Source organism: Macaca mulatta, chromosome 9 (genome assembly GCF_049350105.2).
Source record: "Macaca mulatta isolate MMU2019108-1 chromosome 9, T2T-MMU8v2.0, whole genome shotgun sequence".
In the NCBI taxonomy this organism is placed as follows: domain Eukaryota; kingdom Metazoa; phylum Chordata; class Mammalia; order Primates; family Cercopithecidae; genus Macaca; species Macaca mulatta.
The window spans coordinates 20,911,435-20,927,089 of NC_133414.1; the positions used below are offsets into that span (position 1 = coordinate 20,911,435).

Here is a 15,655-nt window from a genome sequence, read left to right on the forward strand (position 1 = left end):
AATTTTAGGTAATTTTTATGTCAGCACTCCATTAAAGTACTAATTTCTGTATAAGTTATCTGTATCATGATAATGCTGTGTAACAATCTACAGCAAAAATCATTGTCAATTTAAAAACCGTTTCTTATTTTCACCCTGTAATGGTGAGGTTCTATGATTTGTTTTCTTAATTTTTAAATTTCTAAATTTTGTAGGTACATAGTATGTGTTATATTAGTTCATTCTCACACTGCTATAAAGACATATTTGAGACTGGGTAATTTATAAATAAAAGAGGTTTAACTGACTTACAGTTCCACATGGCTGGGGAGGCCTCAGGAAACTTACAATTACAGTGGAAAGTGTAGGGGAAGCAAGGAATGTCTTCCATGGAAGCAGAAGAGAGAGAGCGAGAGAGTGAGTGCTTTACTTTTAAACCATTAGATCTCCTGAGAACTCGCTCACTATCATAAGAACAGCATGGGGGAAACTGTCCTCATGATCTAATTACCTCCCTCCAGGTCCCTCTCTGACACATGGAGATTACAATTTGAGATGACATTTGGGTGGGGATAAAGATCCAAACCATTTCATAGTAGGTGTCTATATCTATGGGTTACATAAGATGTTTTGATTCAGGCATGCCATGAAAAATAATCAGATTCCAGAGAATGGGGTATCCACCTTCTCAAACATTTATCCTATGTGTTACAATCTATTTACACTCTTTTGCCTATTTTAAAATGTAAAATTAATTTATCATTGACTATCGTCAATTTGATGTGCTATGAAATAGTAGGTCTTATTCATTCTTTCTAACTTTTTTTTTTGTACCCATTAACACTCCCAAAAGGTTCTGTGATTTGGGTTAACCTTAGCAGGGCTTAGTTGTAAGGTGTGGGTGGAGTTCATGCCTGAGCCAGCAGCTACGTAAGTCATGTTCTTTGAGCAGAAAATAGAAGGAAAAAGGCACAAATCCAGACATGAAAGTAAATGTTTATTCTCTGCCTGTGTCATGTCTCTAAATATTTCATTGGCCATAGAAAGTCACAAATCCATTTCCAAAATCAATGGGATAGAAAAGTGTACTCTGCCTAGATTGGGAGGATGAGGGGAAAGAACATTAAAAAAAAAAAAATCAACCAAACTCTTATACTCAGTCACTTACTAGCAGTCTTTCACAATTATTACAGATATGTTTAAACACAGGTTATTTTCCACTGGATGAAATGTGCCTCAAAATATTATTACTTTTTACGTCATAGCAGAGCAAAATTAAATATTGCTAAAGAATTAAACTTACTTCCAATCAGATTTTGGTCTAGAGAGCATCAGCATCTTTGCTAGCATTGAGGCCCCATCTGAGACTCACGAAATCATAAACTTCTTGTTAGCAAGTTCCTCAGGTGATTCATATGTGTATTAAAATTTGAAAAGTGTTGCTCTCGATAATACAACAATTTCACAAAGCTTTCTGGTGGAAGAGGGAGCTGTTATTGTACTCTTTAGTTCCTTGTCAACATAAGCAAATATCTGTTGGTTTTAATATTCGATATTTTTTAACCATTAGCAATAATTTGTGTTTTATTTTGTACATCTTTCTTTCTATATTTTTTACCACTTTCTCTCTGGTTTTATTAATTGAATAGACTGAAATATATTCAAGTCAAGACATAGTTCATATACGTGTGTTTGCCTTCTAATATAACTTATTGAAGATTTTGAGAAACTTGTAAAAATGAGCATTCATTCAGCAAGTGTTTATTATGATATTTCTGGTATTTTTTCTAATTTCTTGGAATAATGAAATGAACAATACATATATATGTCCTGCTGTCATGGAGTTTCCATTCTGACTGTTGGTGGTGGGTGGGACACAAACATCAAAGAAAATAAGTAAATTAACACTATATATATACACACACACACACATATACACATACATGTATCTGTATTTATACACACACACACACACACACACACACACACACACACACACACACACACACTACAGTGATTAGTGGTCCAGCAAAAAGTACGGAAAAGTAAAGCAAAATGCTTGGGGTGGTGGCTTACAATTTTAAATAGGCACTTATAGAAATTCTCATTGAGAAATTAATATTTGACCAAAGAATGAAAAATGATGAATCAAGCCAAAGGATATATGATGTAATTGAAGGAATTTAAAAAATCAATGAAATATTTTAAAAGCCAAGAATAATTAAAACACAGCCCCTTTTATGTCATCACTATGTCAATAACAATGTCCTTTGGGTTCTATAAATGCATAAGGAGAATTTCACTACCCACTTTATCCCTCAGGATGCTTTTATTTACTTAGTTTTTTGAGTTGATGTGTTTACATCTTGACTGCCCTCTTTTAATTGTTATGGCATATGACTATATAGCATTCTCTAATTTCCAAGGAAACAGATGAATTCTGGTGGAGAAGGGATTATGATTTTAAGGTGTAATTGTTAGTTTTGCAGTGAGGTTATATTACATGTATTATTTATTTATTATAGTAAGGTCGACGTTCCATATGAAACTTTTTATGTTTTCATAATTAGTGTTCAGTTGTGGCAAAAATGAATTTCACAGTGTACACTGCCTCTGGGCTAGGGAGTACACCAGTGTGCATTATCCTGGATACTGAAAACCACTGACCTGGGTAATTACTTCGTTCTTAGTCAATAACCATTTAAAATCTAAGAAAGCATTTTATAATTAACACTCACATTATCTGACATATTACTACCAGATTTCCTTTTCATTTATTTATTTGGTAAACATTAGGCACCCCCAACAGAAGTGGCCCTAGGGCAAAAACAAAGAAAAACAAGATATGGTCTGAATAATTGTAGAGCTTCTTGTATAGTAAAAGAGATACATAAATAAGCATTTGCATTTCTTGAGAGTTAGAGAAAGTGCCAAGTATTTTTGGAGGGGTGAAATGAAGATAATTTGGTCATATATAAATACTAATCCCAACGTAGGTTTTCATAAAAGTAACACACTGCTTTGAAAACAACCAGTGTGTTTTCAGAGTTGTTATTAAGCATGGACTGAGAATAGCTTTTGTTTTCTTTGAGAAATTATGTTGGAAAGTAAGTCAGATATCATGATGTTATTAAGGCAGGCTTTCTGGGAAGGATCTGCTGTCCTGACCTTGAGGAATTCATTAGATCCGGCTGCAGCTGAGTGACGGGAGCTAAGACCACATTCATCGTCTTTCCAAAATTACCAACAGTGGTCCCTCCTCTTACTATCACAGTGTCTTAAGTGGCAAGTGTTAGGATAATATTTTCCAGATTATAAACCCAGGTCGTCGACAGAGAAGAAAAAATTATATGTGAAGGACCTCTCTGAATCACTCATGAGATAATCCATATTTTCCAAATGTTTGATATATAATGTGCCTTATGATTTTCAAAAGGTTGATGCACATAGGGCTTTTCTAAATTATTTATCCTCAAAACTGCCTTTTTCTTTGTAGGAACACAAATATGCTTTGTAGTACAGTCATTCTGTATATCACAGTGTGAAAATATTTGTTTAATGTATTTATGATTATTACTTCACAGAATAACAAAATACACTGGAAACCACTCTATCATAAATTCCTAATGATAATCAGCAATTGATATTAATATTTTAGCCTTTAATTTTGAAATATTTATGAATTCATAGAAAGTTCAAAGAGAGGCTGGGCGCGGTGGCTCATGCCTGTAATCCCAGCACTTTGGGAGGCCGAGGCGGGCAGATCACGAGGTCAGGAGATCGAGACCATCCTGGCTAACACAATGAAACCCCGTCTCTACTAAAAATACAAAAAAATTAGCCGCATGTGGTGGCGGGTGCCTGTAGTCCCAGCTACTCGGGAGGCTGAGGCAGGAGAATGGCGTGAACCCAGGTGGCAAAGGTTACAGTGAGCCGAGATCACGCCACCCAGGGCGACAGAGCGAGACTCAGTCAAAAAAAAAAAAGTTCAAAAGCTCAAAGATACCCTTCATGCATTTTTCCCTCAGTGGTTATATAACTATGGTCCAATATTAAAACCTGGAAACTAATATTGGCTCAATGTTTGAAAGTCTGCAGCATTTCATTACATGCATAAATTTATGTAAAGCATCATTGCCACAATCAAGATACTCCATCTTTACAAAGATCTTCCTTGAGCTACTTCTTTACAGTCAAAGTCATTCCCATCATCTCTAACCTCAGGAAGCCACTACTTTGTTTTATATCTCTTTGCTTTATCATTTTGAGAACGTTGTATAAATGGAACTATACAGGATGTGACCTTTGAGAATAGGTCTCAAAGATCTTCTTTCTCTCAGTGTCATCCTCTTGAGATCCATCAAAGTTGTTGTATGTATAAATCAGGTTTTCCTCTGTGTTGTTTAGTCATGTTTCATGCTATGGAGGTAACATACCCTGGTGCTATTTTCCAGAGTGATTGCCTCGTGTCACACTACCACCAGTAATGTACACAAGAACAAGTTTTGCCATGACCTTGTGAACATTTAATGGTGTTACTATTTTGTTTTTACATTACCCTTCTTATAAGTGAGGAGTGATATCTCATCATGGTCTTAATTTGCACTTCCTTATTAGCTAGTAATGTTGAATATTATTTCCTGTGCTTGTTTATAATCCATATATCCTCTTGGCTGAAATATCTCTTTAGCCCATTCTCGAATCAGGCTTTTTTTTAACTGTTGAGTTTTGAGAATTCTTTATACATTATTGGTATAAGTCTTTTAACAGATATATGAATGGCAAATATTTTCTCCCCAGCTTTAGGTTGTCCTTTTTGTTCTCTTAACAGGATCATTTGCAGAGCAAACATTTTTAATGTTGATGAAGTTCAATGTATTGATCTTTCCTCTTTGAGATCATGCTTTTGATATCACATCTAAGAATATTTCACCAAGTCCTAGGTCCCTGATTTTCTCCTTTGGGTTCTTTAAAAAGTTGTATGGTATTACATTTTACATTTAAGGTTATGAATCATTTTGTTAATTTTTGTATAAAGTGTCAAATTTTGGTCACAGTTTCTTTATTTGTATATTTGCCTATAACCAACTACTCCAGCATCGTTAATGAGACTGTTCTACTTTTGTTTAATTGTTTTTGTACCTTTGTCAAAACTTAGTTGTACTTACATGGAGCTAATTCTGGGTTCTTTTCTGTTCTATTGATCCAGGTATCTATTCCTCCAGTAGTACAAGACAGTCTGGATAGCTCTGATGGAGATATAAAGGGAGTTTGATGTTGCTTTCCTGCCTACTAACACAATATTAATTTTGTTGTCCATGAATCAAGGAGTAATTTTGACTTTCAGGTTTTACTATTTAAGAAATACATTTTATAAGGCAACAACTGCCATGGGGGTGATTTCTTTGATGGATCTGGACGAAGTAAATCAAAAAAGCTGTGTCATGAATCTTGAAATCAGTTAGATTAATTCCTTCTAATGCATTCTTCTTGTACAAAATTGTTTTAGTTATTCTAGTTCCATTGACGTTCTATATGAATCTTATAAAAATATATAGCTATAAATTATTTTGATGGAACTTTGATAAAAATTGCATTTAATAACGTCAATTTGGGGAGAAGTCATAATTTTAATGTATTGAGTTTTCCAATCATCAGCACAGTAGGTTTCTCCCCATTATTTAGATCTTTGATTTCTCTCATCAGTATTTCGTGGTTTTCAGCATACAAATTCTATGTATGTCTTACAATATTTACACTTGTTTCATTTTTTGAAGGATTATAAATGGTATTATATTTTAATTTTTATTTCTGTCTTCATTTCTAGGATTCAGAAATAAAATTTAATTATTTAATTTTCCTTAAGTAATATGGTATGTCAATCTTGTGTCCTGTGACCTTGCTGACTCATTTATTAGCTATCAGAGTTTTGTAGATTTTCTTTATGGACAGTCATGCTTTCAGAAAATCGTAATGGCTTTTAAGTCTTTCCATCCCTCCCTCCCTTCCTCCCTCCCTCTCTCCCTCCCTCTCTCCCTCCCTCTCTCCCTCCTTTCCTCCCTCCCTCCTTCCCAGTACACTCCTTAGATTTTCTTTGTGGACAGTTGTGCCTTCGGAAAATAAAGATGGTTTTTAACCAACCTCTGTCCGTCCATCCGTCCCTCCGTCCCTCCCTCCCTCCCTCCGTTCTTTCCTTCCTTCCTCCCTCCCTCCCTTCCTCCCTCCCTCCCTCCCTCCCTCCTTTCCTCCCTCCCTCCCTCCCTCCCTCCCTCCCTCCCTCCCTCCCTTCCTTCCTTCCTTCCTTCCTTCCTTCCTTCCTTCCTTCCTTCCTTTCCTCCCTCCCTCCCTCCCTCCCTCCCTCCCTCCCTCCCTCCCTCCCTCCCTTCCTTCCTTCCTCCCTTCCTCCCTTCTTTCTTTTTCTTGAGATAGGAACTCACTCTGTTGCCCATGCTAGAGTACAGTGGCAAGATCTTGGCTCACTGCAACCTCTGCCTCCTGGGTTCCAGTGATTCTGGCGCCTCAGCCTCCTGAGTAGCTGAGACAACAGGCGTGTGCCACCATACCTGACTAATTTTTGTATTTTTAGTAGAGATGGAGTTTCAACATGTTGCCTAGGCTGGTCTCAAACTCCTGGCCTCAAGCGATCCACCCACCTCGGCTTCCCAAAATGCTGGGATTACAGGCAAGAGCCACCATGCCCAGCAGGTTTTAAGTCTTTCTTAGTTTAAGCTCATTGAAATGGGGATTCAACATTTAGACTTTTGTATAGTGTTTATTGTACTCAATTACAATTAATCATAAATTTTCCATCTCCATCCTAGCACTTACCCCATTCTATTAAAATGCGAGAGAACTCCATTAGGACATGCTTATTGATGAACCAGCCCCAACATCTGTTACATTGTTAAATTAATTGATCAAATGCAACACCAACCAATAAAGGAATCATTTCTGTAACTTCCATGACCTGGCTGACAATGGAGGTGGAGGGAAGTCACCTAATTCCTGCTTCAACATTTTCATAAGAGAGAGTACATTGACTCATACCAAAGGCCGTTTCAACTGTCAGGTTCCCCCGTTGTAATAATGTTTTTCCTAATATGAATCCACGTTTCCATATTTTCCCAGTATGGATTTTGAGTATGCTCTCTAAATGGAACAACAAAGCCTGGATGACGGCACATCTGTTTATAGCATGGTTTACTGAAGCCCACTGTTCAAATTTACAGCTCAGAAAAATTAAAATCCTGTCAAAATATTACCGCTTACTGACAATACACCTGATCTCCCAAGAGCTCTGATGGAGATATAAAGGGAGTTTGATGTTGCTTTCCTGCCTACTAACACAATATTAATTTTGTTGTCCATGAATCAAGGAGTAATTTTGACTTTCAGGTTTTACTATTTAAGAAATACATTTTATGAGGCAACAACTGCCATAGGGGGTGATTCTTTTCATGGATCTGGACAAAGTAAATCAAAAACCTTCTGGAAAGGATTCACCATTCTAGATGCCATTAAGAACATTTGTGATTCATGGCAGAAGGTCAAAATGCTAACATTAACAGGAGTATGAAAGAAGTTGATTTTAATCTTCATGGATGACTTTGAGGGCTTCAAGATTTCAGTGCAGGAAGTAACACAGATGTGGTGGAAACAGCAAAAGAACTAGAATTAGAAGTGGAGCCTGAAGATATGTCTAAACAAACAAAACAAACGGCTTTACCTGCTACAGAGAATATTTAGTGAAGAGTCAACCAATGTAGCAAACTTATTTCAAGCAAACTTGTTTTCTTATTTTAAGAAATTGCTACAGTAGCCAACTTAGCAGCCACCTTCAGCAACCACCATCTTGACCATTCCGCAACCATCAACATTAAGGCAATATCTTCCATCTGCAAAAGCATTGTGATTCACTAAATGTTCAGATGATAGCATTTTTTAGGAATAAATTATTTTTAACTAAGGCATTTACACTTTTTAGACGTAATGTTACTTTTAGTACACTGTAGTATAGTGTAAGCAAAACTTTTATATGCACTGAGAAACCCAAAATTTCATGTGATTTGCTTTATTGTGGTATTTACTTTTTTGTAATGGCCCGGAATTGACAGAGCAATACATTAGAGGTGTGCCTGTGTATCCACATACACATGAATTTAGATAGAAATAGGAAAATATAAACATTTGTGAACTTGGTTAAAGGGTAGATGAAAGATATTTTTATTATTATTGCAACTTTTGTGCAAGTTTGAAACTATTTCAGAATAAAAGGTTGCAAAAATTTTGTTAAGAAAATGAGAAATGCTAACTTGAAAAAAAAATTCAAATGATAAGTCCAAGACTGTTATTTTTAAAAATAGAGGTAGTAGATAAACTTTTACTAATTTTTAATTTAAAAAAGGAAGAAAGATACAAATAAATGTAGTTTTGCTAAAGGAGACATAAAAAGGATATAGAGACCAATAACTCTGTGCTAATTTGCAAATGTCAATGAAATAGTTACTTTTCTAGGGGAAAAATAACCAAATTAACTAATAAAGTAAAAAACCTGAAAAGACCATTAACTATCAAATAAGTTATCAACAAATGTCCTCCAGTTCTTTCTCCTGGGGTAGATACTATGGAGTTCTACCAAATTTTAATGAACTAATAATGCCCAAAGAAACTATTTCAACCATATGAAAAGGTAGAATTTATTTTATTAAGCTAATATATCACTGATTATGAAGCCTCCAAAAATCAGACGAGTGATATTCAAACGCCCTGTGAATATACATGCAGAAAAGCTTAAAATGCTAGCAAACTAAATTCATCATAATACATGTAGTATATACATAGTAATATATCATGCAATTTGAGATGAAGATCTTATAACATTTTAAGTGTATTTTGATGTCATAATATGTCAATGTACCCACATTACTGAAGAAAATAATAGCAAGCTGATAGATGCTGAAAATTATTGTTTAAATTAAGCAGCCGTTTCTTACGCTATGCAGAGCATGCGTATGATTATTTTTAAGACATTAAAGGTGTTCTATCAAATTAATGTAGGAAAGAGTAAAAATACTTACATTAAAATCAAGAACATGTCAAAATATCTACTATTAGTATTACTGTTTAATATTATCTTTGTGGTCCTGGTCAATATTTAACACAAGAAATGAAACAAAGGATAGCCAAATTATAATTATTTTTGAATGATATGATTACAGAGCACAAAAGCCCAAGAGATTTACCTTTGAAAAAGTAAACATTTAAGTAACTGGGTTGTATAATGTCCACTGAAAATTTAGTTACACCTGGTCACCTGGAATTTTAAACTCATGGTCACCTGGAATCTCAGAATGCGACCTTATTTGGAAATAGGACTTTTGCAGATGTCATCTAGTTAAGATACAGTCCTGCTGGATAAAGGTGGGTCCTAATTCAATGACTGGTGTCCTTATAAGAAGAGGGAAAATTGGACACAGAGAGAAGATGATGTGAAAACAGACAGGGAGAATGACAGGTGATTGATGTGATTCATCTACAAGCCAAGGAACACTAAGATGGCCCATAGCTACCAGCAGCTATGAAGAGACAAGGAAAGAAAGGCCTCCTATGTAGCCATCAGAGAGAGCATGATGCTGCCAACACCTTCATTTCAGACTTCCAGCCTGAAAATGGAGTCAGACAAAAAATTTCTGTTGATTTAAGCCACCCAGTTTGTGATATTTTCGTATGCAGCCATAGGAAACTAATACCCAGCTTCTCTAATTATGCCTTTTGCTTGTTTGTCTTAATATCAGGATTTGAAAGTCTTGTCCCGTATCATAAGCATACTATTCTACAATATGTTAATAGTTCTGCCAAAGGTAAAAATGTTCCTTAGTCAAATACATTGGGAATATCCTCTCTTGCCTAAAGAAATAGTCTGTGTATTGTGGGAATTCTCAGAGCCTTTAATATACTAGCATCTTTTAAAATCTTTCAAAGACAAAATTTATAGAATTGATCCCATTCATTTGAATGCAGAATCTTCTTCCTTTGAATGACAAATTGACACCTGTAGGACATTCATATTCAGAAGAACAGTTAAAGAAGCGATGAACTACATCATGCCACAATACCTCAAGAATAATCACACTGAATTGAATGACTGCTGTCTTCATGTTGCTACCAGCTCACAGAGGCAGGAGTCTCTTAGAGAATGTTTTCTATACATACATGTACTTTCTTATCCCATTGTATTTGTAAATTTGTTCTATTTTAACTCTCACCCCTAACTGCTACATTCCACATTATCAAAGGGAGTAGTACTAAAGGAGCTGTGTGTTGTATCCTCCTTCAGCTCTGCTACTTACAGTGGAATGCAAAGCAAAGTTTAATTCTGAACTTCAACTTTCTCATCAACCAAAATAAGAATAATAACTATTATATAGAGACAAAGTGAGGATTAAATGAAATGACAGATATAAAGAGAATGTTTCAGGACCTGGAACACAATATATTTCATACCCAGTACCCCTCTTTTCCTATTTTCCTCAATGTGCTTTATTTATAGAATATGCTCAGTAATTTTATATTGAATGAATACATGAATATAATGGTAAGATTTTAATTTTTTGAGTTTGATGGTAGGACCTTAAAAGGAATTATGTTATGTTCCTTCCAAATATGCCTTTTCAAATAAGACATATTTTATACCTATAGTGATATTCATCAATGGACAAATTATAGGATTTAGAAAGGTAGAAACTAGTTTGATTGATGACACAGCTGTAGACAAAGGTGTTCATTGTCTTCCTGATGGCACAGCTGTCTGATATTGGCATTAACTGCACCAGAAATGCCAGGAAATGGCATCAGTTCTCAAGACTATGTTATGTTTTTTACCTGGTACCTATGGGAAATAATAGGATATGAAATTATAAGTTGTTCCCCCTCATCATAGTGATGTGAAATGCAAACAACTTATTTTTACTTATTTTATTTTCCCCACTGGTATATTAGAAATAAACTTTCCAAGAAAATATAACTTCAAAACGAGGGAAAAGATCAAAAGAAAAATATGATTTACATTGTAAAGATCCATGTAACAGTGTTTACATGAATAAAAATATCAAATCTGTTTTTCAGCAGCACACATTATTTTCTTATATGAATGGCCTCTCCAGATGCTGCTCTATATGCTAATCTGTTTCTCAGAGGCTGCTAAATTTTCCAACACAAGGCAACTGAATTATTTGTTTCATTTTATAGTTCTGAACCAAGACAGCGGTTCATATTCTTAAACTAGATGCTGCGTTGGAGTTCATTATTATTTTCCTGACATCTACTCCCCAGTCCTTTGAAAGGATACTTAGAACTTCAGTATTCTACACTACAATAGGTTATAAGTATTACAGTCTATTCTAGGAACAAAATAAATTACAAAATATGTTTCAAATGACATTTGAAAACTGAATTAGCTATTAGATTTTAAAAAGGCATTCTGTTGATTTGATGACATAAATTATGACAGAAAATTTATCTCTATCCTTGAAGACATTACAAATGTGTATTATCTTGACTGGTAAACAATTTACAAAAACAAATTATCAGTCTTGATGTTTTCTTAAAGCAATGTCTTTAGTTCTTTCAAAAGCTGAAAGTGCTTATTTTAAGCCCTTTTTCTTTATTGTGTAAGTTCCTTGCTCAGAGGTGTAATAAAGTTAGCTTATATTTTATTTTAGTATTTTATTATATATCCCCAAATGGCATAGAAACAATGGTAAAACTTGTATGTTTTCTTTTTTAATTTTTAATTCTTAAAATTTAACTATTTGTAGAGACAGTCTCACTTTGTTGGCCAGGATGGTCTTGAACTGGCCTCATGTGATCCTCTCACCTTGGCCTCCTAAAATGTTGTGATTACAGGGGTGAACCACTGCACCCAGCCTCATATGTTTTCATATTCTCCACATTATAAACTACAAAGAGTTTAGGGTTTGTTTTGCACATTGAGACAATTTTATCTGACTTGGGGTAACTGTAAGAATGTATCCATACAGAAACAAACAAACAAAAACCTCACTGTTTTGATGCCACATGCAACAGAACTTGGACATTCTTAAAGAGTCATGTGTAATAAAATAGAGTGGATGATTTGTCCAGGAATTACCATAGCTTCTATGGAGTTACCTGCCTTTCTTTGGCTTGTGCATTGGAGAGCAAGTCCCTGAATGTTTTGATGACAGAGTCATTCTTACCCTCATTTGCCTTAAAAATTTTGAGCAATTGTTTAAATGAGGTTTATTTAAGAGAGAAACATTTATCTGAAGATATATCAACATGCTACCATAGGTTATTTTCAAGTATTTTTAATATTTGGACACTTATCTCACGATTTTACAGATTTTTATTGCAGTTGTAATCTTCAAAAAGAACTTCATAAAGAATTATTGTCATTAAAGAATTCTAAACAGTACATTTTGTTACTTATGATCAAATTACTCACTGTTTTTTTTGTTTTTTGTTTTTGTTTTTGTTTTTGTTTTGAGATGGAGTCTTGCTCTGTCACCCAGGCTGGAGTGCAGTGGCACGATCTCGGCTCACTGCAACCTCTACCTCCCAGGTTCAAGTGATTCTTCTGCCTCAGCCTCCTGAGCAGCTGGGACCACAAGTGCACGCCACCACACCCAGCTAATTTTGTATGTTTAGTAGAGATGGGATTTCACCATGTTGGCCAGGCCGGTCTTGAACTCCTGACCTCAGGTGATCTACCTGCCTCAGCCTCAATGTGCTAGGATTACAGGTGTGGGCCACCATGCCCGGCCTCCCTCATTGGTTTTATGCAGAATCATGAATATTGACTTAAAAATGAAAAGTATCAAAAGTCCTAAATATATAAATGTATAAGGTATGACACCTTCATACCACAATGCTCAGTTTTATAACATCTTCACTACCATTTTCAGCTGATAATTTACTTGCAGAATGATAAAAAGATTCCTGTATAATTTCTACTATCTTGGAAATGGAAAAATAAAGCAACTTAAGCAATGACAGTAATAAAATACTTCAAAAAATACCTGGGAAATAGTTTGGTATTTGATGCAATAGTTTGGTATTTGATGCAACTTAACATATTTAATTTCTGCAACTTATTACAATAAGCTCATTCAAATTATCACACCTTTTTACCTCACTTTTCTGTTTCACAATTTTCTCTAAAATAAAGATCTGTTCTAAAATAAAATAACTACTATGATTAATGATAACTTTTGCTCGGGGCAGCATTACCCAAGCTAAAATGTATTGCAGAATAATAAACTTCATAAATTTCTTACCAAGACCTGAGAAGCATAGATGAGAAGACAGAATAAATAAATTACATGGACCAAATAGATATTTAGAGAAGGAAATGTGTATAATACTAAAATAGTTTATCAACTTTGAAACTGGGACCAGATTTGTAGAGAAATGAACTTACAGAAGCCAGGGAAGTAGCTGTGTGTATAGCAAACCAAATTGGTCTCTTTATATCTTGCTATCAGGATAGCATTATAAGGTTTCAAATATTACATGATACAGCAAGATCACTGCAATTTTGAATTGCATGTTTTAAAGTCAGTACATTTCCATTTTCCGTAACATATATTTGGAAATATTTTCCAGGTACCTCCAGTGGGCGCTGTGATTTCGAATTTGATCTTTGTTCCTGGGAGCAGGAGAAAGATGAGGACTTTGACTGGAATCTGAAAGCTAGCAGCATCCCTGCAGCAGGCACAGAGCCAGCGGCAGATCACACTTTGGGAAATTCATCTGGTCATTACATCTTTATAAAGAGTTTGTTCCCTCAGCAGCCCATGAGAGCTGCCAGAATTTCAAGTCCAGTTATAAGTAAGAGAAGCAAAAACTGCAAGGTATGGGAAAAATCAAACCAACCAACCAACCAAACACAGAATTATTGTGAGAAACTGTTGATAAATTGACATACAGAAAATAGAGTGGCTGGGGCCAGAGAAAAGATGAGTTTGAATTTATTCAACTTTGGATATGTGAGGGAGGGAAAAAGCGAAGTTCAGAAGGAAAGGGAAGGATTGCTATAACTGTTAGAACAATTTCTCCTATGGATAAATTCCATGGATATTGAAGTTTGGGAAACCATTGGAAAATACCATGGTTGTTATTCACAGCCATGTATAATACAGAAGTAAGATACCAGTTGCTTTCTGTTAAGAAGTTTAGTGCTTATTAAAACTATGGAAATTTTACAAACAGAAACAGAATTAAACAACAGTCAGTATGTAATTAAATATCTACAAGAATGAATACTAGAGATAGTTAGAACCACAAAAATTGTTGAGTAAGTCTTCATGAAAAACAAAACAAAAAGGACCCTGAACTTACTCCTAAAACAAGTAGAATAATTTCTATAGGCAGGAATAAAACATGACTTGGTTATTAGCCTGTGAAAATTTCACAAAAACATCTGTGGATAATTAAAAGTATAAATAAGGTTGTATGGCTCTTTGGGAAAAGCAGCAGCCTCATTCGATAACTACGTATTTACGGGGTTTTCCACTTTCCTTTTTTATTGTTTGCTTGTTTGTTTATATTCCATAAAAGACTTGAGTCAGCTAGGCTAAGAACTGAATTTAGCTTTACATATAGTACAAATTAAGTGTTTAGAGATCACAAGTGCTCAGAGATCTCTTGCTTACAAGAGATGGATACAGAAATAAATATATTTACAATAAGAAATGCAGTCTCTAATTTCTAGTCTAATTTTGACTAGAGTGTTCCCCAATGTTTGAACTCTGAAAAGCAAACAAATTACATCCAGAAACTTTCTTCCCTTCCCTTTCTCTTCCCCTGCCCTTCGACAGAGTCTCACTCTGTTGCCCAGACTGGAGGGCAGTGGCGTGATCTCAGCTCACTGCAACATCCACCTCCCAGGTTCAAGTGGTTCTCCTGCCTCAGTCGCCTGAGGAGCTGGGATTACAGGCTTGCGCCATCATCCCAGCTAATTTTTGTATTTTTAGTAGAGACAGGGTTTTCACCATGTTGCCCAGGCTGGTCTCGAACTCCTGACCTCAGGTGATCTGCCCACCTCGACCTCCCAAAGTATTGGGATTACAGGTGTGAGCCACTCTGCCCGGTCCAACTTACACTTCTCCGTGCCTGTGTCCACAGCTGACAGAGCCCTAACCGTGGGAGAGAGACATATCAAACAGCCTTCAACACCTTAGCACTGCCACAGTATTAATACATGTTAAACTTTTACTTTGTCTTAAAAGTTTTTCTGTCTCATCGTGAGTTGATTTTATAGTTTAACTCTTATAGAGCAATTTCATCTATCACACAGACAGTGAAGATTTTCTGCAAGGGAAGTGACATGATCAGATGAGAGTTTTAGTGATAGAACTTGGTCAGCAGTCTAGAATGAAAGTAAATCATACAAAACTATTTTGGCAAAAATTGAGTTTTTATCAAGTATAGTTTTTATCTGTTTTTGCTATCTTCCAGATTACTTGGTACTTTCTCAGGAATAAAACCCAAGCATACCAGATTTTCTGTATGTTGGCTATACATCTATAAATTTAGCTTTATACATCTATAGATATTTTGAAAATCACAAATTAGTTTTAGTCTTATAAACCTAACTAAATATTAAATACAAAATATGAAAATTCCAGGTTGACAT

The 15,655-nt window shown here is 35.3% G+C and overlaps 1 protein-coding gene across 5 annotated transcripts in view; it reads left to right on the forward strand.

Moving 5' to 3' along the window:
* MALRD1 (MAM and LDL receptor class A domain containing 1) overlaps nucleotides 1-15,655 on the forward strand; it is a 732,448-nt gene that overhangs the window by 300,962 nt on the left and 415,831 nt on the right. For all 5 annotated transcript variants that reach the window (XM_028826041.2, XM_077945484.1, XM_077945481.1 and 2 more), the window contains exon 25: nucleotides 13,624-13,871. In XM_028826041.2, the coding sequence (XP_028681874.2) occupies nucleotides 13,624-13,871 (248 nt within the window). The remainder of the gene's footprint in view (nucleotides 1-13,623; nucleotides 13,872-15,655) is intronic.